At 35.0% G+C, this 13189-nt stretch overlaps 1 protein-coding gene across 1 annotated transcript; it reads right to left on the bottom strand.

Moving 5' to 3' along the window:
• Positions 1–217: 217 nt before the first annotated feature.
• RPS7 (ribosomal protein S7) lies at positions 218–12064 on the bottom strand. The gene is made up of 7 exons (XM_051976054.1): positions 12042–12064; positions 11614–11696; positions 10639–10710; positions 7814–7957; positions 6645–6709; positions 1107–1257; positions 218–331 (listed from the first exon to the last, which is right to left on the bottom strand). Exons 2-7 carry the CDS (start codon positions 11686–11688, stop codon positions 254–256), a joined length of 585 nt encoding a protein of 194 aa, XP_051832014.1. The 5' UTR covers positions 11689–11696; positions 12042–12064; the 3' UTR covers positions 218–253.
• Positions 12065–13189: the final 1125 nt, after the last annotated feature.

Below are 13189 nucleotides of genomic sequence, written 5' to 3'. Positions count from 1 at the left end.
AGAAACACTGCCAATTTTCCTGTAGGAGTACTTCAAGGTACTTGACCTAAGATCACCTTTCTGCTTAAAATTCTCATGTAGAAAATCGCACTTAATTTCAATCATTACTATGTTCTGCAATTTGAATGCAGTCGCCATGACCTATGTGAGGTTATTAATATAGATAACTGCTGCTGCTTGTGTAATTTTGGAGAAACAATTGTGAATTGAGACAAGGTTATGAACAATGGACTTTATTTAATCATTTCTGCATTTACAGCTGGAACTCTGGGAATTCAAAATTAACATCTTTGCCTGTCAGCTTCTTATAAACGCCAGAAAATGTTTCTACCTGTAAGAAAAAAAATTACAACACTTTCATTTCATGTTTCAACAATTAAACAAAGAATGCTTTTATAAAAATAAGTTGTCATGGATTAGAGAAATATAGGGAACAATTCCCTGAAGAATGTGATTATCAAAGATAATCTGTCATGAACTACTATATACTATATATATATTATATACTATATAGTACTATATAGGCTCCTATAGAACCATGACAACTCTGTGGATGAAAATGGAGAATTTTTTAAAGCCTCATATGTAATATGAAACTCAAGTTTAAAACATTTCCACCTAATTTTTCCCACTTATCAAACTGGACACAAGGCAATCAATGACATTTACCATCATACAATGAATGTTTTCATTACTTAGGGATTTACCATTGTGCATTAAAAAATGGCAAAATATTTACTTTCAGAAAAGCAATATTTCATCTTAAAAAATCTATGCCCTTAAAACAGGTGACAAAGTGCAAAAGGCTTCAGTTGCAAATTCATCATTTCAATGAAAATAATCTCACATTTAAAGTGCTCCCTTTTTAAAAGCATCTACCACTTGGTGAGAAATGAGATAAAAATACTTTTTAAAAAATATAGCCACAATGAGAGCTCAACTATACTAAAGCAAAGCTATTTTTTATTCAAATAAAGTGATAAATTCAAGGTAAGCTGTAGCAATTTTGCTCACAGTATAAAAGGTTCATAACCAAAGAAACATGAGGCCATCTTAAAAGATGAACATCAACTAAAACTAATCATAACAAATATTATAGGTATTACCTTGTGTTCCACATTGTTCTGCTGTGCTTTATCCAAATGAACTTTTATGAGTCTGCTACCATCTAGTTTCACCCGAATTCTCTTGCCAACAATTTCACTTGGAAAGACAAGGTCTTCAAGGATTGCATCATGCACAGCAGTCAGAGTACGGCTAAAAAGCAATATAGTTATAAAGTCATTTGAACTAATTATGCCTTTGGTAAACTGATACCTATGCATGATCAACAGAAAAATAATTTTAAGGGTAGAAAAAGTAATATTAAGGTGAAGGTGTCCTATACAGTTAGTGCACCAATAAAACATGAGCTTTAGCAAACTAAAATAGAAACATTCATGAACACGAGACCATCAGCTAAATCTGGAGGTTCACAACCAGAATAGCCAAAGTAATTTTTTGATTATAGTAATTAAAGTTGTGATCAGTGGATTGAGTTTCATGTGATTCAAGTACTATAAACCCCAACAAGCCAGTCTCAACTTTTTAAATTTCCCACATAAAGCATTACAACATAACATCTATCTTTATAAATGATAAAAAGATATATTATTTTTCCATCAAGCATCTATTTTACATCTCCATTTGTCACAATGTGATTTTTAAGTCTTATTCTCAAGGTAGTTAAATTGTATAAAAAATATCTTTACTCTAAGTCCATAAGATTTAATTGTATAAAGTACATTTGATAAAGACAGTTTTCTCCATGTTTTATAGAATCACCTTGCATACTAGTGAATATGAGGCTTTCCTATTTAATACTCTATAAAATTTCTTTGACATGTTCAAGTATTTCATACTCCGTTAACTTTTTCAGAACATACAGTCTAACAAAACCCACTGACATTTAAACAGAAAACTATAGATTATAAAACTTAACTGACGAAAATCATGCCATACCAATAAACAATAAAACTGTATTCCATCTAAGGTATTAAATTATTGAGGGATTTTTCTTGTGCTTCCAAAGAACATTGTCAAAATTTCACTACCCCCCTTATAGCAGATAAGGTATTTAAGAAAAAAACATACCAAGATCTAATTTTTTTTGGGACAAGTGGCTGAAAATGCTATGCAGCATTTTGTCACATAGACAAATACAAATCAACCAACTGGATACAAATTCTATCCCATTCACTAGAATACAGCCCTGAAAGTAAAACTTCATACTACTTAATTTAGTATCATAAATTTAGAATTTTAATTAAGCAAATTATTTCAAAATGGTGGTCAGAAAAAACCAAGACCCATAGCTTTAGTGACTTGCCCAAAGTCACATGCGCATTTGAATCCAAATTCTGATTCCAAACCCAGTCCTCTTATCAGTTTTATTCTGCCTCCCTTTGTTTCACAAATGGCAGCTGACAATAGGCATATTTTCAGCACATTTGCTAATTTTATATACTGTTACTGGATTCCTGTCTCTCAAATATCATGCCAAGTAAATATTCTCAACATTCCCTATATAATTCTCACACATACAGTAGCAATTTAGAAATGTGAATAAGAAAAAGAAAAAAAGCTCTACCAGAGCCCCAAATATTGGTCACGCTGAACTGTGTACTGGAGAAAACTTTATTGGATGAGAAGTCTAAGGACTAGCTATGATTTTGGACAAGTCAAAGAAACCTCACTGGGTCTGTTTCCTCAAAAATTATAATGAGGTGGATGGCTAAGATGATTTCAAAAGATTGCTTCTAATTTTAAATCTATGATCTTAGAAACATAAACTTTAAAATCCCCCTAAAACTATTACATTCACTCATCTCCAAACATCTGTACTACATTTATTCATCATCACTTAACAGTCACCAAGATCATATGCTTTCTTCCAAATTCTTCCTCCTAAAGCACTTATGACTCCCTAGTTTAAATACTTTCAATAGTTCTCCATCACCTACCAAGTTCAATCTCCTAAGCCAATTATGTTCCAAAATGAGTCCCCAATTTATCAAGACTATCTAAATGATCTGAGTTTGTATTCCAAAAAGGTCATAAAAGAGGGATAAGGATCCACATAGCAAAAATGCAGCATCTCTTTTTGTAGTGGCTAGAAACTGGAAATTGAGTGGATGCCCATCAGTTGAAGAATGGCTGGATAAATTATGACATGTGAATGTAATGGGAGTATTATTGTTCTATAAGAAATGATCAGCAATAGCTGTGTTACCTTGGTCAAGTCACTTAACCCCAATTGCCTCAGCCCAAAACAAAAGAGAGAGAAAATGAACAGCAGGTTGATTTTAAAAAAGGCTGGAAAATCTTACATGAACTAATGCTAAGTGAAGTGAGCAGAACCTAGATATATTGTACACAGTAACAAGATTATGTGATAATCAACTGTGATGAACTTGGCAATGAGGTGATTCAAGGTAATTCCAATAGACTTGTGATGGAGAGAACCATCAGCATCCAGATAGAGGACCATGAGGACTGAATGTGAAACAAAACATATTACTTTCACCTTTTTTGATATTAGTTGTATACTTGTTTGGTTTTTTTCCTTATGTTTTTTCTCTTTTGATCTGATTTTCCTTGTGTAGCATGACAAATATGGACATGTTTAGAAGGAATGCACACATTCAATCTATATCAGATTGATTGCTGCCTTGGGGAAGAAGGGAGAAAAATTTGAAACGCAAGATTTTGCAAAGATGAATGTTGAAACTACTTTTGCATGCATTTGGAAAAACAAAATATCAAAAAAAAAAAAAAAAAAAAAAAGACTACCTAATACAAAATCTGCATTACATGCCTTTCAATTCCTTATGTTAACTACATTTTCTCTGCCTGATATGATCCTTCTGTAGCACATACAGATTTATGTATATGCTAGCAGCTCTCAATCAACATATCAAATTATATGATCCTGGATGACTTAAACCACTAGTGATAACAATGACTTCCAATTTCAAACCACTACAAAAAATATATGCCAGAAATCAAACAAGTATTGAAATCAACTTGAAATCATGTTTCAAAGGCCCTGGCACCTGAAATTAAAGAAATTAAATGTGGAGTGTACAAAAATGCTTAGTTTTATGCTTTTCTAGTGCTATGTAAACATACTGAAAAATTTTGACAAGGTTAGGTCTTTTAAAGAGCAATTCAAAACTTACCTAATCACCTAGCATATATAGATCTTTTTACATTTTACACTAGTCTTCTAGCCCTGAGTATCCAACCCATGCTATTTATCAGTATTGACCTTTTAAATACCTTAGTAACATTGATTACTTGGAACTCAGTTCAAATTAAGTTAGATCAAAGACCAAATGTTACTCAAGGAATATATATACTCTCATCAGCCATGTATTTTTGCCTACCTCAAAGTTAACAGTATGTGTACCATTAATTCACTCATTAGCTAAACTGCACTAGGATGAACTTGGGTTCAATGATGAACCTTATGCAAACATTTTAAAAATAGTAATCTATATACACATACCTCAACTTCTGTATATATATTATACACACACATATATACCACTCATTTCCATCCTTGTGAAATTGCCCAGTGGACACATTTGCTATATTTGTTCAACATCTTATCATTCAGCCAATTTCAAATTCAAGTCCCGTTTGATTCCTTACTTTCTAAATCCATCCAGATGCTAAAATCTTATCAAATTGATCTCCACTATAATCCTCTTACACACTCCCTTTTCTTTAGTTATATGACTCCCTTCTCATCTATCACTTTTTATAATCCTAACTATAGCAGTAGTCTCCTAGCTGGCCTCCTTGCTTCCAAGTCTGTCTCTCTCCTCACCCCACTTCACTATCCAAGAGATAACTCTCAAAAGTTTGAAGTTCTGAACACATTCCAGGGCTTAAACTCCAGTGGCTCACTATTTCTTTTCCTGTTTTCCTTTCCAGGTTTATTATATATACAGTACTGTCCCTCCTTCAATCACTCTGCTTTAGCCAATTATGCTAGACATACAATTCTCATTGTCTTGACTTTTCAAAAGCTGTCCTAAGACAGAAATGTTTCTTCTCTTTACTTGCACTCCTCAGATACCCTAACTTCCTTTAAAAGCTCCACCACTTCCACAATACTTTCTCATCTGTTTCTCTTCTAGCCATGTTATTTTGCATTTACTTTGTATGTAATTTAAAAAATATCTACATATTGGTTTACCTTAGTAGAAGAAATTTCCTGAGGGAATGGACAGCTTTATTTTTGTCTTTCCATCCTCAGGGCCTACTAAAGTGACAGGGTTCTATTAAGTAATGCTTATCGATTGATCCAATTATTACCAAAAGAACCAGTCACTACTAGTAAACAATAAAATACTTTAGGTTTCTAACATGACTATTTCAAAAAAGACAACTAGTTTAAATTTTCCAAACAAAATCAAAATAGAAAAACTTTTGTTTTGAATAGCATAATTCTTATAAGAAAGTTCACCTATGGGAAGGGGAAAAAACTAAATATAACCTTAAATTTCCATCCTTATAAAATGGATAGGATGCTAGAGCAACAAGAAGACCCTATTTTGCTAAAATGGCTTTTTCGAATAGATTTGAGCATTCCTTTCTATCTAGTCTCTTAGGGTCGATAATTAAAGGTTCTACTAGAAAATTTGGGTCAGGTCAAGTTAATCCTACAAATTTTATGGAACCATAGCACACTTTACTACATTTGGATTTTCTACACAATAATTTTAGTTCTGTTCTAATCTTACTTCACAAAACATCCTTAAAGAATGTATGGATTTCTTTCTTGTTCACAATTCAACATCAATTCATTTTTGATTTGAAGACAGGAACAAACTCCTATATTAAAATAGAAACTTTCCAAAACTGCATTTCCCCCAACACTGAGCTTTAATTCAATATTCTGAATTCTCTTAATTTGTTCAAAATAAGGCAACCTTACCATTAGTTAATAAATTCATTACTTGTACTGTAATCTCCCCTTACTTTACTAATCTTTATAACATTCTGCAGTTGGCTTCATGACTTTCTTCTCCAAGTAACTTAAATACATTTATTTATATAACTTGCTTCTACAATTCTTTAAAAGGTCCAGAAGCACAATGGCTTTTCCCACCATGCCACATAACCTTAAGATAATGTATAAATACAATACTGGTTTTAAAATAAGACTTACTATACCTTTCCTCAGGTCCAAAGTAAGGGATTAAACAAAATGACCTCCATATTCTCTTACAGCTTCATATCGATGATTCATGACACATTACTTCTTAACCCAATTTCTCCCAATCCCTCTCTCGTTACTAGATAGGGAGAACTTACATTCATTACTAGGTAGAGAGAAGAATGTAAGTTAAAGATACTTTCTGGAACCTCACCATAGAATAGTCATTTCCAAGTGTGGTTCATCTACCAGCTATTTTTTTTCCTAGAATACCAAGCAGTAGTAGAGAAAGCTCACTCTCTAGCTCCTTCCTCATAGCCCCTTCCACACTCTTTCCAGCTTTGTCAACCTCATTCTTGCCTCCCAAGGTGCTGAATCACAAGAAGGTGGAAAGAAAACTACATTTGTATAATGATTCCTAATAAGGAATACTCACCTTCTGGGACGTTTTTGTTTATTTTTTGTACGGCTTTTTCTTGTTGGCTTAGGAAGAATTCTCCTCTGCAACAAAGATTAGAATGCTTAATTATTCAAAAAACAAAATCTACTGTAGAAAATTGGCAAAAAACTTATCATCATCATACCTAACTTTTAAAACTATATATGCATAAATGAGTTTCAATGGGCAAAGAAAACTCAAATGTTCTAAGAAATGAATTTTTGAAAATTCCAGAAAAATTCAGAGCAACTCCACCTTAATATCTTCAGTTTGTAAGTTTCACAGTAGAGATAGAACTCTCAGGTGAAAAAAAAACCCTCAAATTAACAAAATATAAACCATCTTTCTCAAGACAAATCACTTCTAGAAAACTGGCTTAAAATTTTTTTTCAAGTCAAATAAATTTGGCCCTTTTCCCTACTCCATATCACAAATATAATAAACTAGTAAGTTTATTATATTTACATTATATTATTATATTTATATTATATTCAGTCTTCAAGACTGAAAGAAAAATTTAAATTCTAACACAGTATTCAAAAAACACAACCAATTCCAATTTTTTCCAGTTTACTTTATATTTGCATGTTCTTTTCTCTGAAAGCCAATATGATTTTTTAAATATTCTTGGAATACTTTGTAGTATTCCACACAAATTAGGATCCTTTCACTTAACCTCTTTCAATTTTATTTTCATCTGTGATCTAGACCAACACTGCTCAGTCTTGTCCCTTTTTAAAAATTGCTTTTCATAGTCCCTTAAACCTTAGCCTTAAAATTTATTATTAGCCCCAACAATACATATGAGTGACCTGTTAAAGAAAATCAAAGTTCCAAATATACTTCACATTTTTACTTAACCATATTCCAAAACATTCTTCACCATCCATAGGGATCAGTGCTTTTCAAAGAGTAGCCCCAAAATTCAATATCTTCAAGAACTTTTGACTTATTTCCCAACTTATCCAATAAAAGCAATTTCTAATAAATACCAACTCTTTTGAAAAAATTCTGATTCTTTAATAATTCATATACACAAATGATTTTCTACTACACATCCCTAAACTAGAATGACTTCTACCACATGCTTAAATGGCCTAGTTTTTTGTTATGCCTTAAGATCAACTTCGCTAGAAAAGTTTTAAACATATGAAGACAGCATCTACCTGAGCAATAAAGACCACATGTTTGCCACTGAATTTTTTCTCCAATTCACGAACTAGTCGTACTTGAATCTTCTGAAAAGATTTTAGTTGAGGAACTGGAACAAAAATGATGATAGCTTTTCTGCCACCACCAACTTCAATTTCCTAGGAATGAAAAAAAAAAATCAGTCATGCAGATAATTTATCAACTCCTCTGATTCAAATCCCAGAACTGTCAAAGTAAAATCACCATACATGATTTAACACCTTTCAAATTAAAATTTGCTATTAGTTGCCTAAGTGGCAAACTACAGTACCTGAACTAAAGAGGAAAAAATGCACTTCCCTTATAAAATACTAAAAGAGCCAGCTAAACTTTCATTGAAACTTAAATTTAAAAATGGATTTCATTTAAAATAACTTTTCACTTATTCAAGTTCGCAAAAAATTATTCTTTTTCTATTCATATTCCCTTTTACTCTCATATATGGCCAGCAAGTACTGTTCTATGTTCTACCTCACAATTTCTTCATCTGCCATTATTTAAGTCTTCCTAAAGTTCTTCATATATCTAACACTTGCCTATCTTAACTGTACTGCAATGACTAAAAACTAAATTAGGTTTAGGTGATTTATCTCAAAAATGTTTTAACATACATCTCTAACAAAATTGAACTCTTTCCACCCAGTTTCTTTGCCAACTTAGCCATTGTGTAATGAATTCAAGTTAACTTCATAAGTACTTTTTGCTAGTAGGAGTCAAGACAGATCTCCATTTAAACTACTTGTGTGCCAGTTACTTGAATTCTGACCCCCCATTTCCACACCAGTAAAATGGGGACACTAACCATAATACTTATCCCGAAAGGATTGGCATGGGAATCAATAGCACAGTGTATATGGTGTTACATCTTAAGAGTGCTATGAAAATGTCAATTATTTTCAGATGTAATGTTTTTAATGTTATCTTTACTAGTTTCCTGAATCTCTTGTTTATAATCATGACCCCTCCTCCCTAACATATGTCATTCCATTTTTTTTTCTGTTTATGTCTACCACCCATCAACACTGACCCTTTTCACGTACTGCAGAATTAGTTCTTCAGGAAGTTTTTAAGTTCATAGTGACTAGTTGTATACTTTATCTAAAAAAAGAACCAATTTGCCTAGACTTGATTCTCAACAGTTTTCTAAATCATAAATCTTTCTCATAATTTTTATTCTTTTTATATACATTAAAGACATAGATTGACAAAAGAAACCAGTATTCACATAAGGATAAAATCTTTTCTCCCCTCAGGAGTTCATGGCCCTCAGCTAAGAATCCATGGTCTTAATTTCTAAACTCACTTCTAACACAGACATTCATTTTTATCAGAACATGCATAAGTTTCCATACTACCTTTTCTGACTCTATCAAGTAAAAAAAAAAGAAAACAAAACAAAAAATACAAGTCTGCTAGATTCAACCAAAAACCTTTGAATCCAACTGTCTGAACCATGACAGGGATTATTTGACATGCACAAAATAGCCTACCTGTTGCAACTATATGGTTCTAAAATGGCTTTATCTTTATGCCAAGAACTGAGGGATATAAAGAAAGGCAAAAGACATTCTTGTTCTCAAAGACCTTAGAGTAATCAATTGAAATCAACATGCAAGCAATTGTGCACAAACTATGTTCAGGATAAATTTGAAATAATCAACAGAGGGAAGGCAAAACAATTAAGAATCAAGAAAGGCTTCTTGTATAAAGTACAATTTAACATGGAACCTATAGGAAGTCAGAGAAGCTAGGACAAGCATTCCAGTAACAGAGCATGCCTTGGAGTTGGGAAATGAAATGTCTTAATTCAGGTGAACAGCTCAGTATTACCCAGCTGAAGAGTATCTGGTGGGGAGGGGCATAAGGCATAAAAAGACTGCAAAGGGAGGAGGATCAGGTTATGAATGGCTCTTCAGAAATAAGATTTTATATTTGATCCTAAAGTTGACTGGAAACCACAAGAGTTTACTGAGCAGGGGAGCGACATGATCAGATTTATAGGTGGATTTTAGTGATGAAAGAATTGTGACAGAATCTAACCAACTACTACAGCAGTCTAAGTAAGGTGGCGAGGGTGTGCAGCAGGGTAATGACAATGTCAGAAGAGAGAAAAGGTAGTGTAAGAGATATATAAAGGCAAAAACGGGCCTTGGCTAAAATATAGGGTGAGAAATTAAGGATGACCCCAATTTTTCCGGCCTGGGTAACTAAGATGGCAGTATTCTTAGTGGTAACAATTAAAGGGTTTAAAAAGCATTTTAATTATCCTCAAACCCTCTTCTCTTCCAACTCATTACCCTTCTACCAATCTGGATAGAATAATTTTTCAAGTAAAAATAAAAGGAAAAAGCCCTAAAAATAAACAACCTCCACACACTAATCCTGAAGTCAGGAGAACCTGATTGTTCAAATCTGGCCTCAGACATTTAACACTTCCTAGCTGTGTGACCCTGGGCAAGTCACTTAACCCCAATTGCTTCAGTAAATAAATGAGTGGACCTCTCCTCCCCATCCAAAAAAAACAACCCAAAGCTTTCTTGAGATTTACACTTGTTCAAGATGGACAATTAATTTCACATTTTCTTGCTAGAAACAATGAGTTTTCAACACCAATTCTCCATTTTCTAGAATCTGGATTATTTCATTCTATCATTCTATCTCCTGAAAAGTGCTAAGAAAACTTTTATAAGTTATGTATAAGTTAGCAATAAAGAGCTCTTATGAATATATTTTACTAGTGAATACACTGTCATCCCCATTTCCCCAAACAATAAAGACCAGAATTAAAGAGTTTCTTTACCTTAGCTGCTGTGATATTCAGCTCTCTTAATTGAGCCTTTAAGTCAGAGTTCATCTCCAACTCCAAAAGAGCCTGAAATGGAAAATTATTAAATAGGAATCTCACTATTTTACTACAAGATGGGAGTCTGCAAAACAAGGATTGCTCCTCTCTTTTTACAACTCCAAAAAATCCATCATAACTGTGTACTAATGTAATACAAGCAGAATTTAGATCAAGGCATTAGTGCTCAGAGCTTTCCTTTCACTCTTCACTGAAACCAGCAGCACGTGTCCTGATCATTACAAGCTAGGACCCTGGGTTTTGAAATACAAGTAATATCTCAAGCATCCCAGACTACCTACTACTTGTGTTAAGAGTTCCTTCCCTTCCATAGGCTTCAGTTTCCTTATCTATAAAATGAAAAGCTTCAGATCTACAAGATTCTTTCCTTCAAGTTTCAGCTAAGACATTCAAGATCCCTTATCCACTCCCCCTTAAAACTAAAGTTTTCCATAACCAATTCCAATCAATCTTCTACATATTTTTACCTTGAGTCCCCTATCAGATTGTGAATTCCTTGAGGATATGTGCTTTCTATTACTCCAGAACTCAGCACAATGGATTGAGACGCAGCTTAAATGTTTGCAGGCTTGACATTAGTTCTAATTCCAAATCTTAAGATCCTAACTTTTTCCCTTCTGAGTCTCAGTGGTCATTAGTAAAGTGGAAAGTGCATTGGATCTGGCATCCAGTACAGCAAGAACTAATTAAAGTGCTTACTATGAATTACACTGTGCTAGGTACTGGGAAAGAGCGCCTGTTGAGCTGTTGTTACTTTTGAGAACTTGAATAGTCCCTACTTCTGAGTTTCTTTTTCGTAAATAGGATTAATCTTCCAAGTCCACATTCCATGATGCTATGATCCAAAGGAAGAGGGAACCTCAATCGAAGGGAGTGTGGGGGTCACCTGTCAGGGATCCCAAATGGACCCACCTGTGAAATACCAGACTCGAACTCGTCTGGCTTCTCGCCATTGGGCTTCACGATCTTGGCGCTGGAACTGAACATGGCACCGCCTGTAAAGCACAACACAGAACGCCTTTAAGACGTGTGCGCGGTACTCTCCCTCTAGGTGCCTGAGCCCTTTCCCTCCCAGGCCGCCACGCGGGACATCAGGCGGGCGGAACGCGAGTCCTCTGAGCACGAGCGCCCAACCCCCTCCCCCCAAACCCAGGCGGGGAAGCCACCGGCCTGGAAAATCTCCCGGCGAGGCCATCCGCGGCCCCGGAAAGGGCAATCCGTTGTATCCCCATCCCAACAAATGGCCCCGCCGCTTTAACGCCGACTTCGGGGCAGTATTCAGGTAAGTAGAAGCCAAGAGAGAAGACCTAGGCCCGGGAAGCAGAAGACAGCTCACCCACCTCGCTGAGCGCCGGCCTAGGAAGAGGGAGAGCTCTCGCGAGAGCACTGTAAATCTCGGCTACAGGAAGAAGGACCGGGTCGAGAGGCGGGGCGAACGGGACTTGGAGTGTTAAACCGGAAGAAAACCACAGCAACTCTCCAGAACGCCTAGATAGGAACAGGAAGTAATGAAAGGGAATATTAAGGTAGTAACGCATCTACCTGAAGAGGTATCACTCTTCGTCCTCGCACCTTGCAATTTACTCTTCCTCGGTGGAAATAGTGAACCTGTGACCTGGAGTCCCCAGGACAGCACTAGGCGTAGAAGGTCCCAGCAACCTCAATTCTTTGGGTCTTTTCTAAGGTGTTTTGCCTTTTTTTTTTTTTTTTTTTTTTGCCCGTCTTTCCCTCGTACCCCGTGACTTATGGTTCCGAATCCTATTATTTCCTTAGGTCTCTCTCCCACCTCTGCTGGGTGATTGTGGATGGCTTTCTAACACGGAAAAAATATATAATACCAACTTTCATTGAATAGGACTTTAAGGTCATGAAAAGCACTTTCCAACAACAGTAAGTCTGTGAGGAAGTAATGCAAAATTGTCATTCCCATTTTGCAAAGAAACTGAGGCTTAGAGTTAATATAATCTTAGACCTGGAAGGCACCTTCAAAGACCATCTCCAATTTTCTGTTTATAGAGAAGGGCAGTAATTTGCATAGCCATGATTTGAATCCAGTTAGTCAGCAAGCATGCCTTAAATGCTTACTGTATGCCAGGCACCTAGCTAAGCCCTGTAAATATGAAGAGCAGAAAGGAAACTATATATGAAAACCACAGGGATAGGGACTGGACCTATAATTTCACTGTTACAGGAAACTCCTTTAGGAATGCTGATTGGCATCTTCTCTGCAATTTAAACTCTTAGGGAGTTACATGGAACACTGAGGTTAACTTGCTAATTACTTTGGTAATTTATTATTAGTGTTGTCTTCATTCATGGATTGAAGAACTGAGGAGTATTTCACTAGCTTCTGAGATAACTCTATTTCAACTTTCAGATAGCTGTAATAGGAGGATATTTTTCCCCTTCATTTTAAATTTGCTTGGAAATTGTTATTATATCCTCCTTGAGTCTTGAGTTAAATATATTGAGTTACTTCAACATACCT

The sequence above is a fragment of the Antechinus flavipes genome, chromosome 2, assembly GCF_016432865.1.
Source record: "Antechinus flavipes isolate AdamAnt ecotype Samford, QLD, Australia chromosome 2, AdamAnt_v2, whole genome shotgun sequence".
In the NCBI taxonomy this organism is placed as follows: Eukaryota; Metazoa; Chordata; class Mammalia; order Dasyuromorphia; family Dasyuridae; genus Antechinus; species Antechinus flavipes.
This window is presented reverse-complemented; position numbering and strand designations above follow the sequence as displayed.